The sequence below is a fragment of the Salvelinus fontinalis genome, chromosome 26 (assembly GCF_029448725.1).
Source record: "Salvelinus fontinalis isolate EN_2023a chromosome 26, ASM2944872v1, whole genome shotgun sequence".
In the NCBI taxonomy this organism is placed as follows: Eukaryota; Metazoa; Chordata; class Actinopteri; order Salmoniformes; family Salmonidae; genus Salvelinus; species Salvelinus fontinalis.
Genome location: NC_074690.1, coordinates 35,805,905 through 35,822,974, shown reverse-complemented (window position 1 = coordinate 35,822,974; position 17,070 = coordinate 35,805,905). Strand labels below are relative to the sequence as shown.

General features: G+C 42.6%; 1 protein-coding gene across 3 annotated transcripts in view; it reads right to left on the bottom strand.

Annotated features, from left to right (window-relative positions):
* Positions 1-248: 248 nt before the first annotated feature.
* LOC129824189 (CDK5 and ABL1 enzyme substrate 1-like) overlaps positions 249-17,070 on the bottom strand; it is a 31,887-nt gene continuing 15,065 nt past the window's right edge. For all 3 annotated transcript variants that reach the window (XM_055883637.1, XM_055883638.1, XM_055883639.1), the window contains 6 exons: positions 11,044-11,149; positions 10,790-10,949; positions 10,131-10,237; positions 6,493-6,599; positions 6,051-6,258; positions 249-4,525 (listed from right to left, as the gene is read on the bottom strand). In XM_055883637.1, coding sequence (XP_055739612.1) covers positions 4,385-4,525; positions 6,051-6,258; positions 6,493-6,599; positions 10,131-10,237; positions 10,790-10,949; positions 11,044-11,149 — 829 coding nt within the window. In that variant the 3' untranslated portion in view covers positions 249-4,384. The remainder of the gene's footprint in view (positions 4,526-6,050; positions 6,259-6,492; positions 6,600-10,130; positions 10,238-10,789; positions 10,950-11,043; positions 11,150-17,070) is intronic.

Sequence of the window (17,070 nt, the reverse complement as noted above, 5' to 3'; positions counted from 1 at the left end):
TCAATGTCACAGTAAGATGTGTAACGTGTTTTAACACTTGGGGCTAAGCCTCCTTAAGTTGTCAAGGGGGTAGGATTTTATGAGAAACATGCACTGCCTGATCATGCATGCTTGAATTGTAATAGATTATTGGTTCACTGCAATACATATTAAATGTGTAACCAGATATCTTATGTTATGGCAGTAAATCAATTCACCAAGATCAGCAGCCAGCAGAATAGAGTGACACAAAATGATGAGGAAGCCAATCACATTTCAGGAATCTTGTTTTTATTGAACAAGCAAGGCAGTATATTTACAAACATACACATGTGTATTTTGGTGTTGTTGACCATGAGCTTTCTGCCAAACCATAAAAGTGTGTATCTACAACAAATTCTTTGGGCTTAGAAATCAAAACATAACATCTAACAATAGTATATCACCCTGATTTCAGCATCTTTTCTGTATAATTAAAATCAGACAGTGTAGTACAAAAGACAAAAACGATTTTGATCTGATAAAATAAACAATACTTTCCTGTTTTTCAAGAGAAACTCTTGGTAACACCGCTATGATGTCATAAAAATAGCATTAGCATATTCCGAGTCAGTATTCTGTCATAAGGAATTCCCCTCGACCACGCCCACAAATTGGAGAAAACAAACATTCTTTCCCATTGACCCCCACTGTAAAAGAAACAACTTCATCGTAGATTTTATTTTATAAAGAAATAACAAACGTGTCGGAAACCTGCTGTGTTGTTCGATCAAATTGTATTGGTCATGAACACATATTTGCAGATGTAATCACGGGTGTAGCAAAATTCTTATGTACAGTGCATTCGGAAAGTATTCAGTCCCCTAGACTTTACCACATTTTGTTATGTTACAGCCTTATTCTAAAATTGATAACTTTTTTTTTTTTACCCTCAATCTACACACAATACCCCATAATGACCAAGTGAAAACCGTTTTTTTTAAATTGTTGCAAATCTATTAAAAAAACTAAAACAGAAATACCTTAAGTATTCAGACTCTTTTCTATGATACTTGAAATTGAGCACGTGCATCCTGTTTCCATTGATCATCCTTGAGATGTTTCTACAACTTGATTGGAGTCCACCTGTGGTAAATTCAACTGATTGGACATGATTTGGAAAGGCACACACCGGTATATATAAGGTCCCACAGTTGACAGTGCATGTCAGAGCAAAAACCAAGCCATGAGGTCGAAGGAATTGTCCGTAGAGCTCAGAGAAAGGATTGTGTCGAGGCACAGATCTGGGGAAGGGTACCAAACATTTCTGCAGCATTGAAGGTCCCCAAGAACACAGTGTCCTCCAAGTTTGGAATCACCAAGACTCTTCCTAGAGCTGGCCGCCAAGCCAAACTGAGCAATCAGGGGAGAAGGGCCTTGGTCAGGGAGGTAACCAAGAACCCAAGTTGCTCTGTGGAGATGGGAGAACATTCCAGAAGGACAACCATCTCTGCAGCACTCCACCAATCGGGCCTTTATGGTAGATTGGCCAGACGGAAGCCACTCCTCAGTGAAAGGCACATGACAGCCCACACTTAGACCATGAGAAACAAGATTCTCTGGTCTGATGAAACCAAGATTGTACTATTTGGCCTGAGTACTAAGCATCACGTCTGGAGGAAACCTGGCACCATCCCTACGGGGAAGCATGGTGGTGGTAGCATCATGCTGTAGGGATGCTTTTCAGTGGCAGGGACTGGGAGACTAGTCAGGATCGAGGGAAAGATGAACGGAGCAAAGTACAGAGAGATCCTTGATGAAAACCTGCTCCAGAGCGTTCAGGACTTCCGACTGTGGCAACAACCCTACAATCATCTCTGCAGGACTTCAACAATCAGGCCTTTATGGTAGAGTGGCCAGACGGAAGCCACTCCTCAGTAAAAGGCACATAACAGCCTGCTTGGAGTTTGCCATAAGGCACCTAAAGACTCTCAGTCCATGAGAAACAAGATTATCTGGTCTGATGAAACCAAGATTGAACTCTTTGGGATGAATGCCAAGCGTCACGTCTGGAGGAAACCTGGCACCATCCCTACGGTGAAGCATGGTGTTGGCAGCATCATGCTGTGGGGATGTTTTTCAGCAGCAGGGACTGGGAGACTATTCAGGATCGAGGGAAAGATGAACGGATTTAAGTACAGAGAGATAATAGATGAAAAACTGCTCCAGAGTGCTCAGTCCCTCCGACTGGGATAAAGGTTCACCTTCCAATAAGACACCGACTCTAAGCACACAGCCAAGACAACGCAGGAGTGGCTTCAGGACAAGTCTCAATGTCATTGCATGGCCCAACCAGAGCCCGGACTTGAACCCGATCGAACATCTCTGGGGACCTGAAAATAGCTGTGCACCAACGTTCCTCATCCAAACTGACAGAGCTTGAGGATCTGCAGAGGAGAATGGGAGAAACTCCCCAAATACAGGTGTGCCAAGCTTATAGCGTCATACTCAAGAAGACTTGAGGCTGAAATCGCTGCCAAAGGTGCTTCAACAAAGTACTGAGTAAAGCGTCTGAATACTTATGTAAATGTGATCCGTTTTTTACATTTTTATAAATTTGCCAACATTTCTAAAAAAAAAAACAGTTTTTGCTTTGTCATTATGGGGTATTGATGAGGATCTGTTTTATAATAAGGCTGTAACGTAACAAAATGTGGAAAAAGTAAAGGGGTCTGAATACTTTCCGAATGCGCTGTACATGCTTATGTACCTGGTAAATCCCAACCTACGGTTTGCAATGCTCCCACGTAGGGAAATAGAGCATGGGAGAAGAGCCCTGTGGCTTCAGACTATTCAGTGTGGGAGTTTGGGAAATTGTGGGGACCCAGTGTCCAAGTAGGCTACACATAGTTATTTGTTTAGAAAACATTTAATCACAGGTCTGTGTGTAACTCCAATCACTACTTGTAGCTTTATAGTCAGTTTGTTTGTGTTGTTGGTCTTGGCTAGTTTAATGTTCTGGTTGGTAGCTAGCTAGCACTCACGTGGCTAACGTTAACGCCTTCATGAAAAGGGGCATAAGGGAAGCCCTACAATATTACGATTTTCTAAGTAGTGAGAACGCTTGAGAGCAGGCAATGTTGAAAAGTCATCCTTAGACATGTTTTATTTTTCTTAACTGTCACTTTAATTGACAAACACAAGCAGACAACAAGAAAATTGTGTTTGAAAAAAGGTCAAGTTTTTGCTGTGAGCCAAGGTTATTTTCCCTACAGTCGGGCAGGGCAACAACATTCTATTTAATAATGACTGGGACACTAACAATGGTGACCTTCGAACTGGAACCAGTTGTCATACAAGACAGATGGCACAATCATATTGTGACCATGACAAATTGATCACCTGCCATATCAACCACTTTGTCAAGTCTTGACAGATATTGTGATTATGACGCTAATTCAAGTTCAGTTTCAATATCACAGCTGTAGCATTGGCAACATCATGCCCTACTCCCGATACCTTTCCACCCACTCTAGTAAAGCACTAGAAACGTGCCGATAATACACTCTAATATAGAGCACAGGAGATTACACATTGAATGACAAGAGTGGGCCCATTCACATAATGTCCAAAGCAAGCACTCAACAGGTAGAAAACAAGAAGAGTACTTAAATGTACTGAATAATGTACAGTATAAAATCCTATTAAATCTGTAAGTATTTTGCAATCGAAAAGGTTGTGTCGATAAATTGTCATGCGGATAGTGGGATTGGTGGCTAGTAAACAGAAAAAGGAAATGGATTAGAACATCTATTGAAAGCCATTTAGATCATCTTCCCTTATGGGGTTTGAGTCAACTCAAATTGATCAGAATGAGGTTGTTTCACAACCCTCACCCAGTCAGGAGTCTCTGAAAATGGCCTCTATCCATGTCTGCAATATTCAGAAAGTGCACTTCTAGTGAGGAGACTGGAAAAAGTTTTTCAAAAAGCACAGAGTCACTGGGATAACAGTCCTGTCAAAATCGGCCACGCGACAGGTTTGCTTCGTTCTTCATGACAATCATAAGGCAACCAAAACATGCCAAGCAAGGATTACAAAAAAAATGATTTGTTATGAACAACTTTCGCCAACTTTCAGCTACCAATCCTTTGAAGGTGTAAATAGTGTTAAAGAAAGTAGAAGTATGTTGAAGTAAGAATACGGGTAACTTTGGCTGCTTTCAAGTCTCGATCTGAAAATGTACATATGAATGTGGCCTGCAGTAGCGTGTAGAGGATCTCCAACACTATGGTCCACGATGGATCTCCAGGCTGCAGGGAGACCAGCTGGTCGTGGGACTCGGTGAGGTGGGGTGGTCCAGTAGGGTGGGTCTCCTGGTCCTGGATCAGGAGGGCTGGGTGCTCCTCCTGATGGGTCACTAATGCTAGGAGGTCTGGACGAGGCGTCTGTAGTGGGGCATGACCTCGTTCTCAGGCAGGTGCAGGTTGAACTCCAGGGCCACCAACACAGGGAACTCAAAGGCTATCAGCTCCCTCCTGTTCACACGAAACCTCTCCTCCAGTTTCTACACATCAGAGAAAAAGGGAGATGAGAAATGTACAAACTAACCCACTTTATTACTTCCTATATCCTGTAATACACACAGTGTACAAAGCATTCAGAACACCTTCCTAATATTGAGTTGCCCCCTCCCCATTCTTGACACACAAGGGAAACTGTTGAGTGTGAAAAACCCAGCAAAGTTGCAGTTCTTGACACAAACCGGTGCGCCTGGCACCTACCACCATACCCTGTTCAAAGGCACTTAAATCTTTTGTCTTACCCATTCACCCTCTGAATGGCACACATACACAATCCATGTCTCAATTGTCTCAAGGCTTAAAAATCCTTCTTTAACCCATTTTCTCCCTTCATCTACACTGATTGAAGTGGATTTAACAAGTGACATCAGTAAGAGATCATACAGTGCCATGAAAAGTATTTGCCCCATTTCTAATTTTCTATACTTTTGCATATTTTTGATACTGAATGTTATCAGATCTTCAACCAAAACCTAATACTAGATAAAGGGAACCTGAGTGAACAAATAACACAACAATTGCATACTTATTTAATTTATTTCATAAATAAAGTTATGCAACACCCACTGCCCCTGTCTGAAAAGGAATTTCCCCCTTACACTCAATAACTGGTTGTGCCAACTTTAGCTGCAATGACTCCAACCAAACGCTTCCTGTAGTTGTTGATCAGTCTCCCACATTGTTGTGGAGGAATTTTGGCATACAGAACTGCTGTAACTCAGCGACATTTGTGGCATTTCAAGCATTACCTGCTCGTTTCAATTCCTGCCACAACATCTCAATTGGGATTCTACAGGAGAATGTCAGGCCATCAGTCTGTGAGCTGAAACTGATGTACAGCTCTGTCATGCAGCAAGACAATGATCCAAAACACACAATCAAGTCTACATGAAAATGGCTAAAAAGCAACACATTTGAAGTTTTGGAATGGCCTAGTCAAAGTCCAGACCTGATCCCAATTGAGATGTTGTGGCAGGACTTGAAACGAGCAGTTCATGCTTGAAACCCACAAATGTCGCTGAGTTAAAGCAGTTCTGTACGTAAGAATCGGCCAAAATTCCTCGAAAGCAATGTGAGAGACCGATTCAAAAATATACAAAAAAGAGAAAAGCAGAAAGGGGGCAAATACTTTTTCACGGCACTGTAGCTTTCACCTGGCCAGTCTGTCATGGAAATAGCAGGTGTTCATAATGTTTTGTAAACTCAGTGTATAGGGACTACAAAAAATATTTTGTCTATGATCTCTATGCTAGCCACTTTGCCATCTGTCATGTGGTGCTTCTCTGTCACGCAGATTCTACACAGACTACATAACAGCCGATATCTTTAGAACGTCTGAAAAAGTGTTTAACTTCAAAGGAACCACATCTAAGGAATTCATATGATATAACAAATCGTATATTCCGTGCAGAATTGCTGTTTGTCGGCGTGACAGGAAAGCGCCCATGGTTTCCACCAGGCTGCTCAGAGCCGAAGCCTAACGCACTAAGAGATGCGGATGACACTTACGTCTATGAGCTGCTTGACCTCGTGCTTCTTGAGGTCTCCGCCGATCTTGGCGGCGAGCAGGACGCAGGCGCCGGCGCAGAGTTTGCGGTTCTGCTTGTTGAGTTTCCCCTGGAGGACCAGCTTCTCGAAGTAGACGAAGGCCATGGCTACGGTGGCTTCCTCATAGCCACACTCCTCCTGGGCCAGCTTACGGATCTCTCTCTTCAGACTGGTGAAGGGATGGGGAGGAAGGTAGAGAGGGAGGGGGTGGAAGGTGGTGAAGGCAGGGCGATAACAGACAAATGCAGAGAGGTCAATGCTAAAGAAAAAAAAGTACCAGTGTCCCAATGTCTGTCAGGAACTGGTGTTGATATAATTAACCACAAGGGGTTAAAATAAGGCTGACACAAAATGATATTTTCAACATCATACTAAAACGTATGTTTCGCATAGACGTCCCTACCTCCTGACTTTGCTGAGGGTCAGCCGTATGTGGGGGAACTTCTCCTTGAATGTCTCGTTCATGTCCTTCTTGAGGTCAGAAGGCTTGACATACTCTATGACTGTAGTCTGAAAAAGGGATGAAAGTATTGGTGTCAGAAAGACACGCTCTGACGTTAAGCTCTACCGTCGGTGAAATTGTGCAAGTGTAACGTCATTGTATATGTGGAAGAGGACACAGAGAAGCATCTATCTCACTATGGAAGGTGATGTGACCTTCAGATTCAGGGTTAGGGTTCATTGAGGTGGTGGTTGAGTATCAGAGACGGTGCACGAGATATTGGAGTCAGGCAGAGGAGGCTGGTGGGAGGAGCTATTGGAATGGAATTAATAGAACGAAGTTAAAAGTGGTTTCCATAGGTTTGATACCGTTCCAGCCATTACAATGAGCCCTTCCCCCTATAGCTGCCCCCACCAGCCTCCTCTGGAGACAGGTAACATTGGGTGGCACACCGTACACGTTCCACGATAAGATAGAATAATACTCCAGAACGTTTACGACGCTCTGTACGTTCGGTTGATGTACTTTAGCGGAGCCATTTAACTTTATTTCAGGTCAGAGGTTCCTATCTGTTATTTAGGAAGATAGAAAGAGCACTGCAGTTGACCTGCTGAATCTAGGCATGTGATAGGAGAGCAATAATCAAAACAGCATACTGCCCAAGTTGGCTCATGGCAAGTAATTTGCTTTGTTCAAACTTGCATTCCTCCCTATCTGAATCTGAAATATACCAAACTATTTGTACCAACCAAAATATTTCTAAGTATACTTTGACTGCTGCAGCAAATCTGTGGCTACTGTGGGCCCTGGCAAACCTAGAGGGAGCATTTCTAAAACGAAAGGACTGTAAATTTAGAGACATATCCTTTACCGCAAAGGAAACTAAATGTACTAAAATGATTTCTATCCCGCTCTACAGTTAGTAGCAGACTTGAAAGATCAGTTCAAGAAAGATAAAAGGCTTAGATTAGCACAGTGACTGATCGTGCAGTGAAACGTTCAGCATCTACTGGTCACATTCCTCGAGTGTAAACACAATAGCTATTGTTGTTTCGCAACGGGAGGAAGTTAAGAGAAAAAAAACAACAAAAAAAACTGTCTAGCCTTAACTGAATACTTCACGTCTGGTCTGTCTATTCTACCAGCCCAGATAACACCAACGGAGCCAAATGAGAAATGAACTGGGAGTCTGTTGTTGTTGCTTTGATTTGAACACAAAACGAGCATTCCCTTGCCAAGTTCTGGACATGAGAAAGTGATTAAGTAACAGTGAGGTATGTCCACAGGAAAAGGAGGGGTGCGGATAAACAACATTAGATGTGAGTCTGAAATGGCACCCTATTCCCGACTTAGTGCACTAACTCCCTATGGGCCCAGGTCAAAAGTAGTGCACTATACAGGGAAAAGGGTGCCATTTCTAACACAGCCTAGCTGTTATGAAGTGGCTGTTTAAAGCGCTACTGTATAGAGAGACAGGGAGTGTATTCACACACATCACAGACAAGTAGGAGTGTGAGCTGAACCAGGGATTGGGCCAATGACTTTTCTGATTAGAATGGTCAGACAGCGTCTTTGGACTTACAGTGAGTTCAGTTGATGCAGTATGAGGTAGAGCCATGAGCAAACGTGTGGCGAGCTGGCATTTGCCCGAGGAATTTTCAAAAAAATATATATATATTGATGCAAAAGCGTTCAAAAATAGGGACAAAGTACATTTTTTTTAGGCTGATTTGCCTCAATTTAAAATTGATCTGTCCTTCGCATCGGAGGGCTGCAGGTTCTGTGCGTGTTTTGACAGATTACGGAGATCACAGGTCGTGGGGGCCGGGTTACAGCGCACGTCTAGCAAAGCTCAAAGCGCACTCACCACTTTCCTCCGAACGACAAAAACTAAAACCCTTTCCATAAATGTTGTAGCTGCCTACACCTAAACATTAGTGAGCTGACATGCTGTATGGATGAAAACGAGACAATTTCTCAGTCTGATAAACTGTACGCCAGAGGTCTTCAACCTTTTCTTGCCCAGTGACCCGCTCCCAGAAAAACAGCCAACCAGGAACCCACTCCCAGAAAAACCGCCAACCAGGGACCCACTCCCAGAAAAACCGCCAACCAGGGACCCACTCCCAGAAAAACCGCCAACCAGGGACCCACTCCCAGAAAAACCGCCAACCAGGGACCCACTCCCAGAAAAACCGCCAACCAGGGACCCACTCCCAGAAAAACCGCCAACCAGGGACCCACTCCCAGAAAAACCGCCAACCAGGGACCCACTCCCAGAAAAACCGCCAACCAGGGACCCACTCCCAGAAAAACCGCCAACCAGGGACCCACTCCCAGAAAAACCGCCAACCAGGGACCCACTCCCAGAAAAACCGCCAACCAGGGACCCACTCCCAGAAAAACCGCCAACCAGGGACCCACTCCCAGAAAAAAACACCGACCCAGAGACCCCTATCATACTTTAGCAAAAATAATAATAATATTAATGTCTAAATACAAATATTCTTGTCTTGTCAGGGGAATTAAGAACTAATCAACATTTATAAATAATAGATTTGGTAGTTTGACCTCCCAGCATTATAATTGGAAGAGGAAGTAAACTCTAACATAGTCTATTAGCTAGAAAGGTCACTCTAAACACATTTTCACTAAGAGCATCTGTTTAGCTGGTTAAATAAGGTACCCACGGTTGAAAACCTCTGCTGTAGGCTACTAACAGCAGCTGTATACAGCCTACTATGCGCCCTGTCCCTCTGGGCAAGGTAAACAAAGCGGTAACATTATGTATTTATAGCTCATCTGTTTGTGATTGGAGAAAATGTGAATGTGATCAAACTTGTGCTGGCTAGGCTACCTAGAACTTTTTAATCCAAAAGTATTAACTGGAAATAATCAAAATGAACACAATAGTGATGACATGGAACGGGTTAATTTTGAAATAGGCCTACAATAAAAAGTAGGCATACACGATGCAAACCTGCATGAAGCAGTCAGCCCTGTGAGTTCTATTGTAATTGTTGTCTCTGTGTTGAGGAAACCCCCACGAGTCTTGTTTTAAAATATAATTCATATGAACAAGAACAGGGTTGCTGCAGTTTGACAGGGTTTTCACCCTCCCAGGGACAGAAGTTTTTTCAGCAGTTTAAAAAAAAAACCATGTGGCCTGATTTTAAAAAAAACTTTGGGGCCATCATAGCCCACATGAAACCTTTTTGCAACTGACGAATCACTGTCATACGGTCCAGAGTTATTTGGTTAGGTTACCAGATCAGGAAATACTCTGGGACCCAGGGAAAAAATTGGAACCTTTTGTTGTCACCTCTGGTCTGTAATAATACACAGGAGCTGGTTAGTTGTTTCTCTTAGGTTGTGTCTCTGACAACTATTTATTTTGAAAAATGTTGATAATCTGAAAAACAAGATAGGCCCCAAATCTTTCAAATACTTTAGATGTGCTTGATTGAACTTGTCTGGCACAATCAATGGAGTACAAACCCGGTCCGCGCGGCACTAAAGGCCGGCTCAATCAAACTCTCAAAGTATTTTAAAACAAATGCTGTTTGAACCCAGGTCGGGTAAGCAGAGTGGTGTCTCACCATGTATGAGGGGAAGATTAGGACTCTCTTGTGCTTCCCACACGGCCACTGGGGATCGTCCAACAGATTAGGGTCGTACTCCCGGATCAAGTCCCCCAGATCGTTCCCTATAGGGGACAAAATGACAGTCATACAATGAGCCAAGGAAAAACAAACACTGGGGACAAGAAAGAAAAATATACAGTGTTTTTCCACTTCTTCTAATACATAGTCAAATCAAATGTTATTTGTCACATGCCCCGATTACAACAGGTGTAGATATTACAGTGAAATGCTTACTGACAAGCCCTTAACCAACAATGCAGTTAAGAAAATAAAGTTAAGAAAATAAATAAAAAGTAACAATAAAATAACTAGGCTATATACAGGGGGTACCGGTACCGAGTCAATGTGTGGGGGTACAGGTTAGTCGAGGTAATTTGTACATGTAGGTAGGGGTGAAGTGACTATGCATAGAAGCCCTCAATGTTGAACATGTAATTGACTCAACTAAAACGTCACACTGTGGATGGTTATGCCTCGGAAAAAGTGATATGCATCATACCCTTACTCTGACAGGTCTACTCATATTCAGGGCCTCTCTCTAGCATGGAGGTTCCACACACGGACCTGTACGAACACTACAACTACTCCAGAGGTTCCACACACTCATGACTTACCCGTGTCGATGCTGCTCTGGTTGCTGTTGGCCCGGCCCAGGCTGAGACTGCGGTGGCTGACGTTACGAGACTGAGTGAAGGACGACACGGAGTCTATGGTGTTCCTGCGACCGCTGTCCAGGGCGTTGGTGGGGTACAGGAACTGGGTGTACGACACAGTCTGCGGAGAAAGAGGGAGACATGCACACATTTTCAAGAGCATGTTATTGTTAATTAAGGCTCTCGCACAGGGTTTGTCTCCAGTCCTGTCTCACCTTTCCGTCGGCACCCAGCTCCACTCCCTCCAGCCCGATCACCATCTCCTTGGCACTGACCCCGCCCGAGGGGTGCCGCTGCCGCCCGCTTTCCAGTTTCACATCCCTGCCAGGGCACAGCACCTTTAGACATTCCCTTCCCATAAAAGCCCACACCCCCTGGCAAACAGTCTGCTGTCTAGACTCCACCTCAGCATCTCTAACTCTGTCCATCTAGTTCCATTTTCTTTTTTTAAACACAGTTAAATGTGCTTGTTATTGATTTGTAGAGCACTGCACTAACCCAATCAGATTCTCTGATTACCTGTTTGTGATCTCTGACTGGGTGGGTGATCTTTGTTAGAATTTGGAATCCTAAGAAGAAGTATACAGCGAGGTTTGAAATGAGTGTGTGGATTCATAGAGACATACTGGAGCATTCTGCCAAGTAGGGTTGAAGGAATGCAGGCGGTTGCAGCTCAGACGTTGCATCACAAGTACTCTACATTTCATATCAGTGTGTTAGATTTCTAAGTAAAAAGCGGGTCACATGCTTGACTAAAGAAGGAAATGTAGTACTGCGCTGAGCTGAAACTGTGTCAGTGGTACACAGTCGTTGGAAATGACCCGTCAGGTTACAGCCTTGAGCAGATGTTCTAGAAAAAAAAACCTTTCGGGGTCCAGTGTTACTGTAAAACTATCTACCAACTAAAGGTTTCGCATTGACTCATACTAAATGAAAATGCATTATTATTAAACGTTCATCACTTCATAGACTTTCACCACTGTTTTGACAAAAGGGTATGTGGTGGTTACAGTTTCCTGTCAGAAAGGCCAGTAGCAATAGCAGGAAAAGGCCACTGGACAAGCATGACTGCTTTACACTGACACAGATGGCCATCACATGACCATTGTTATTAGGAATAGTTGGCATTCTGTCTGAGGTGGAGCTGTGATGAAAATAGCATTATCTGGCACATGGGAAAATCTTGTTGACAGATGCATCATACACACATACACACAAAGATCCCAAGGCAGAAAACTTTAAGGAAGGGAGATAAGGGAGGAAACTGAGCAAGCCAGGAAAGCCAGGGGTTGCAGTCTGTCAAAGGATGAAACAGAGAACACAGTAGTGGAAGGAAACAGAGAGTATCTTGTCAAGTGGCTGAGGGATCAATTCATAAGAAACAAGGGGCAAAAAAAAAAAAAAAAAAAGATCCACAAAAAAGATCAGCCTTTTTAGACATAAAACCACAATATCTAAACAAGCAGAATCAAACCTAAATGTATTCAAATGTTTTTTCATTAACAATTATCAAGGTTACGAAAGAGACCTCCAGTTCAGGAATGAGCAATGAAAACTATGTTCTTTTTAATATTAACAACAGGAGACGGCTCTAAAGAAAGGAATGTGGAATTGGACCAAATAGAGAAGAGAAGCAAAATGCATTCTAAGTTCCCAGAATTCTACGGTGCCATAAATAGTTATTATGAACACTGTCGTAAATCAATAAAAATTGTAATTGAGGCAAGAAAGGGAGAAAATGCAGGAAAAAGTCATAACAGACAGAAGCTTGGACTTGTTCACAGTCTAGTTCTACAGTGCATTCAGACCGCTTGACTTTTTCCACATTTTGTTACATTACAGCCTTATTCTAAAATGGATTAAATAAATAAAAATCCTCAATCTACACACAATACCCCTAAATGACAAAGTGAAAACAGGTTTTCAGAAATGTCTGCACATTTATTAAAAATAAAAAAACAGAAATACCTTATTTCCATAAGTATTCAGACCCTTTGCTATGAGACTTGAAATTGAGCTCAGGTGCATCCTGTTTCCATTGATCATCCTTGAGATGTTTCTACAACTTGATTGGAGTCCAACTGTGGTAAATTCAACTGATTGGACATGATTTGGAAAGGCAAACGTCGGTCTATACACGGTCCCACAGTTGACAGTGCATGTCAGAGCAAAATCCAAGCCTGAGGTCAAAGGAATTGTCCGTAGCGCTCCGAGACAGGATTGTGTCGAGCCACAGATCTGAGGAAAGGTACCAAAACATTTCTGCAGCATTGAAGGTCCCCAAGAACACAGTGGCCTCCATCATTCTTAAATGGAAGAAGTTTAAACCACCAAGACTCTTCTTAGAGCTGGCCGCCAGGCCAAACTGAACTACCGGGGGAGAAGATCCTTGGTCAGGGAGAGGACCAAGAACCCGATAGTTACGCTGACAGACCTCCCAAGTTCTTCTGTAGAGATGGGAGAACCTTCCAGAAGGACAACCATCTCTGCAGTACTTCAACAATCAGGCCTTTATGGTAGAGTGGCCAGACGGAAGTCACTCTTCAGTAAAAGGCACATAACAGCCCACTTGGAGATTGCCAAACGTCACGTTTCACCTGGCACCATCGCTACGGTGAAGCATGGTGGTGGAAGTATCATGCTGTGGGGATGTTTTTCAGCAGCAGGGACTGGGAGACTAGTCAGGATCGAGGGAAAGATGAACGGAACTACAGTTGAAGTCGGAAGATTACATACACCTTAGCCAAATATATTTAAACTCAGTTTCACAACTCCTGACATTTAATCCTAGTAAAAATTCCCTGTCTTAGGTCAGTTAGGATCACCACTTTATTTTAAGAATGTGAAATGTCAGAATAATAGTAGAGAGAATGATTTATTTCAGATTATATTTCTTTCATCACATTCCCAGTGGGTCAGAAGTTTACATACACTCAATTAGTATTTGGTAGCATTGCCTTTAAATCGTTTCACTTGGGTCAAATGTTTCAGGTAACCTTCCACAAGCTACCCACAATAAGTTGGGGGAATTTTGGCCCATTCCTCCTGACAGAGCTGGTGTAACTGAGTCAGGTTTGTAGGCCTCCTTGCTCACACACACTTTTTCAGTCAGGGCTTTGTGAAGTGCCACTCCAATACCTTGACTTTGTTGTCCTTAAGCCATTTTGCCACAACATTGGAAGTATGCTTGGGGTCATTGTCCATTTGGAAGACCCATTTGCAACCAAGCTTTAACTTCCTGACAGATGTCTTGAAATATTGCTTCAATATATACACATAATTTTCCTACCTCATGATGCCATCTATTTTGTGAAGCGCACCAGTCCCTCCTGCAGCAAAACACCCCCACAACATGATGCTGCCATCCCCATGCTTCACGGTTGGGATGGTGTTCTTCGGCTTGCAAGCCTCCCCCTTTTTCCTCCAAACATAACGATGGTCATCATGGACAAACAGTTCTATTTTTGTTTCATCAGACCAGAGGACATTTCTCTAAAAAGTATGATCTTTGTCTCCATGTGCAGTTGCAAACCGTAGTCTGGCTTTATGGCGGTTTTGGAGCAGTGGCTCCTTCCTTGCTATTCGGCCTTTCAGATTATGTCGGTATAGGACTCGTTTTACTGTGGATATAGATACTTTTGTACCCGTTTCCTCCAGCATCGTCACAAGGTCCTTTGCTGTTGTTCTGGAATTGATTCGCATTTTTCGCACCAAAGTATGTTCATCTCCAGGAGACAGAACGCTTCTCCTTCCTGAGCGGTATGACAGCTGCTTGGTCACATGGTGTGTATACTTGCGTACCATTGTTTGTACAGATGAACGTGGTACCTTCAGGCGTTTGCAAATTGCTCCCAAGGATGAACCAGACTTGTGGAGGTCAACAATATTGGCTGTGGAGGTCTTGGCTGATTTCTTTTGATTTTCCCATGATGTCAAGCAAAGAGGCACTGAGCTTGAAGGTAGGCCTTGAAATACATCCACAGGTACACCTCTAATTGACTCAAATGATGTCAATTAGCCAATCAGAAGCTTCTAAAGCCATGACAATTTTCTGGAATTTTCCAAGCCTGTTTAAAGGCACAGTCAACTTAGTGTATTTATACACTGACTCATTGGAATTGTGATACAGTGAATTATAAGTGAAATAATCTGTCTGTAAACAATTGTTGTAAAATGACTTATGTCATGCACAAAGTAGATGTCCTAACCGACTTGCCAAAACTATAGTTTGTTAACAAGAAATGTGTGGAGTGGTTGAAAAACGAGTTAATGACTCCAACCCAAATGTATGCATGTAATCTTCTGACTTCAACTGTAAGTACAGAGAAATCTTTGAAAACCTGTTCCAGAGTGCTCAGTACCTCAGACTGGGGCGAAGGTTCACCTTCCAACAGAACAACGACCCTAAGCACACAGCCAAGACAATGCAGGAGTGGCTTCAGGACAAGTCTCTGAATGTCGTTAAGTGGCCCAGCCAGAGCCTGAACTTGAACCCGATCTCTGGAGAGACCTGAAAAAAGCTGTGCAGACACACTCCCCATCCAACCTGACAGAGCTTGAGAGGATTTGCAGAGACGAATGGGAGAAACTCCCCAAATAGAGTTGTGCCAAGCTTGTAGTGTCATACCCAAGAAGACTTGAGGCTGTAATCGCTGCCAAAGGTGCTTCAACAGAGTACTGAGTAAAGGGTCTGAATACTTAGTGGACTCCAAAATTACTGGCACCCCTGATGGGCAATGCACATACAATACTTATAAAAATCTAAACAATATAATTGTAGAGAAACTCAAAATACCAACATGTGAAAAATAGTGTACTTTATTAATGTTTCAATGGAACCCACCAAAATCAAGGTTTCACAATTAATGGCACCCTTAAAGATTATTGTAAATAACATCGACCAAAATTAACCCAGGAATTAAATTCTTAAGGAACTATATTGAGCCATTACATAACTTTCTGTTTCACTAGGGTATAAAAATGAGGTAAAAGGCATGCAATATCTCTTTGCCATCCAACACCACGAAGAAAACAAAATAACTGGCAGCTCAAAAGAGACAGATGGTCAGACTTTCATAAATCTGGTAATGGCTACAAGAAGATCAACAAATGATTGAATATACCACTGAGCACTGTCTGGGCAATAATTAAAAAATTCAAACGATATGGAACAGTTGAAAACCTCAAGGGTAGAGGACGCAAATGCATTTTGCCCCCCAGGAGAGGGAGGATGATGGTGAGAGAAGCAACAAAATCCCCACGAATCACTGTGAAAGAATTTCAGGCCTTGGTGGTGTCTTGGGGTCACCAGTTTTAAAAAAGTACCATCAGACGCCACCTCCACAACCACAGGCTCTTTGGAAGGGTTGCCAGAAGAAAGACCTTAATGACCCCAAGACACAGACGCAATCGCTTGAAGTTTGCCAACCGTCATTTAAAAGGATCTGGAAAGGATCTGCATAGAGGAATGGTCCAAAATCCGTCCAAATGTGTTCCAAAATCTTATCAAAAACTACAGGAAACGAATCCATGCTGTTATCCTTGCCAGAGGTGGTTGTACTAAGTACTAAATGAGGAGGGCCAATAATTATGAAGCCTTGATTTTGGGGAAATGTATTTTGTATTAAATAATTGTATGATTCTAGTTGGTTCCATTGAAACATTAATAAAGTACATTATTTCTCAAATTTGGCATTTTGAGTTTCTCTATAATAATTTTGTTTTAAGTATTGTTTGTCCATTGCCAGTCAGGGGTGGCAGTAATTTTGGAGCCCACTGTATGTAAAAGTGATATTTCAGTTTACAATTTGTAATAAACTTTCTCAAAACGTGTTTTTGCTTTGTTTGTCATTATGGGGTAGTGTGTGTGTGTGTAGATTGACAAGAGGAAAAACAATTTAATACATTTTAGAATAAGTCTGTTATGTAACAAAATGTGAAAAAGTCAAGTGGTCTGAATACTTTCCGAATGCACTGTACGTCTCATGGACATAATGTCAGTGATCATAATTGTACATGGCACTGAGTATTTACATTTTAGGACAGGCATGGGATTTTAGCTTGGGCAGTTCTTTACATAGTCAGTGTATTTTGATGTAGCGACACTCCCAGGACGTTACATAACCGTCAACGGTCAATTACAGGTGTAGGATGTTAATTTGATCACCCTGTTGCAGTAGAACGTTCCTGCAATGCAGGAAATCTAAAACTTGCGGTGGATTTGAGGTTTTAAAAAAATATTC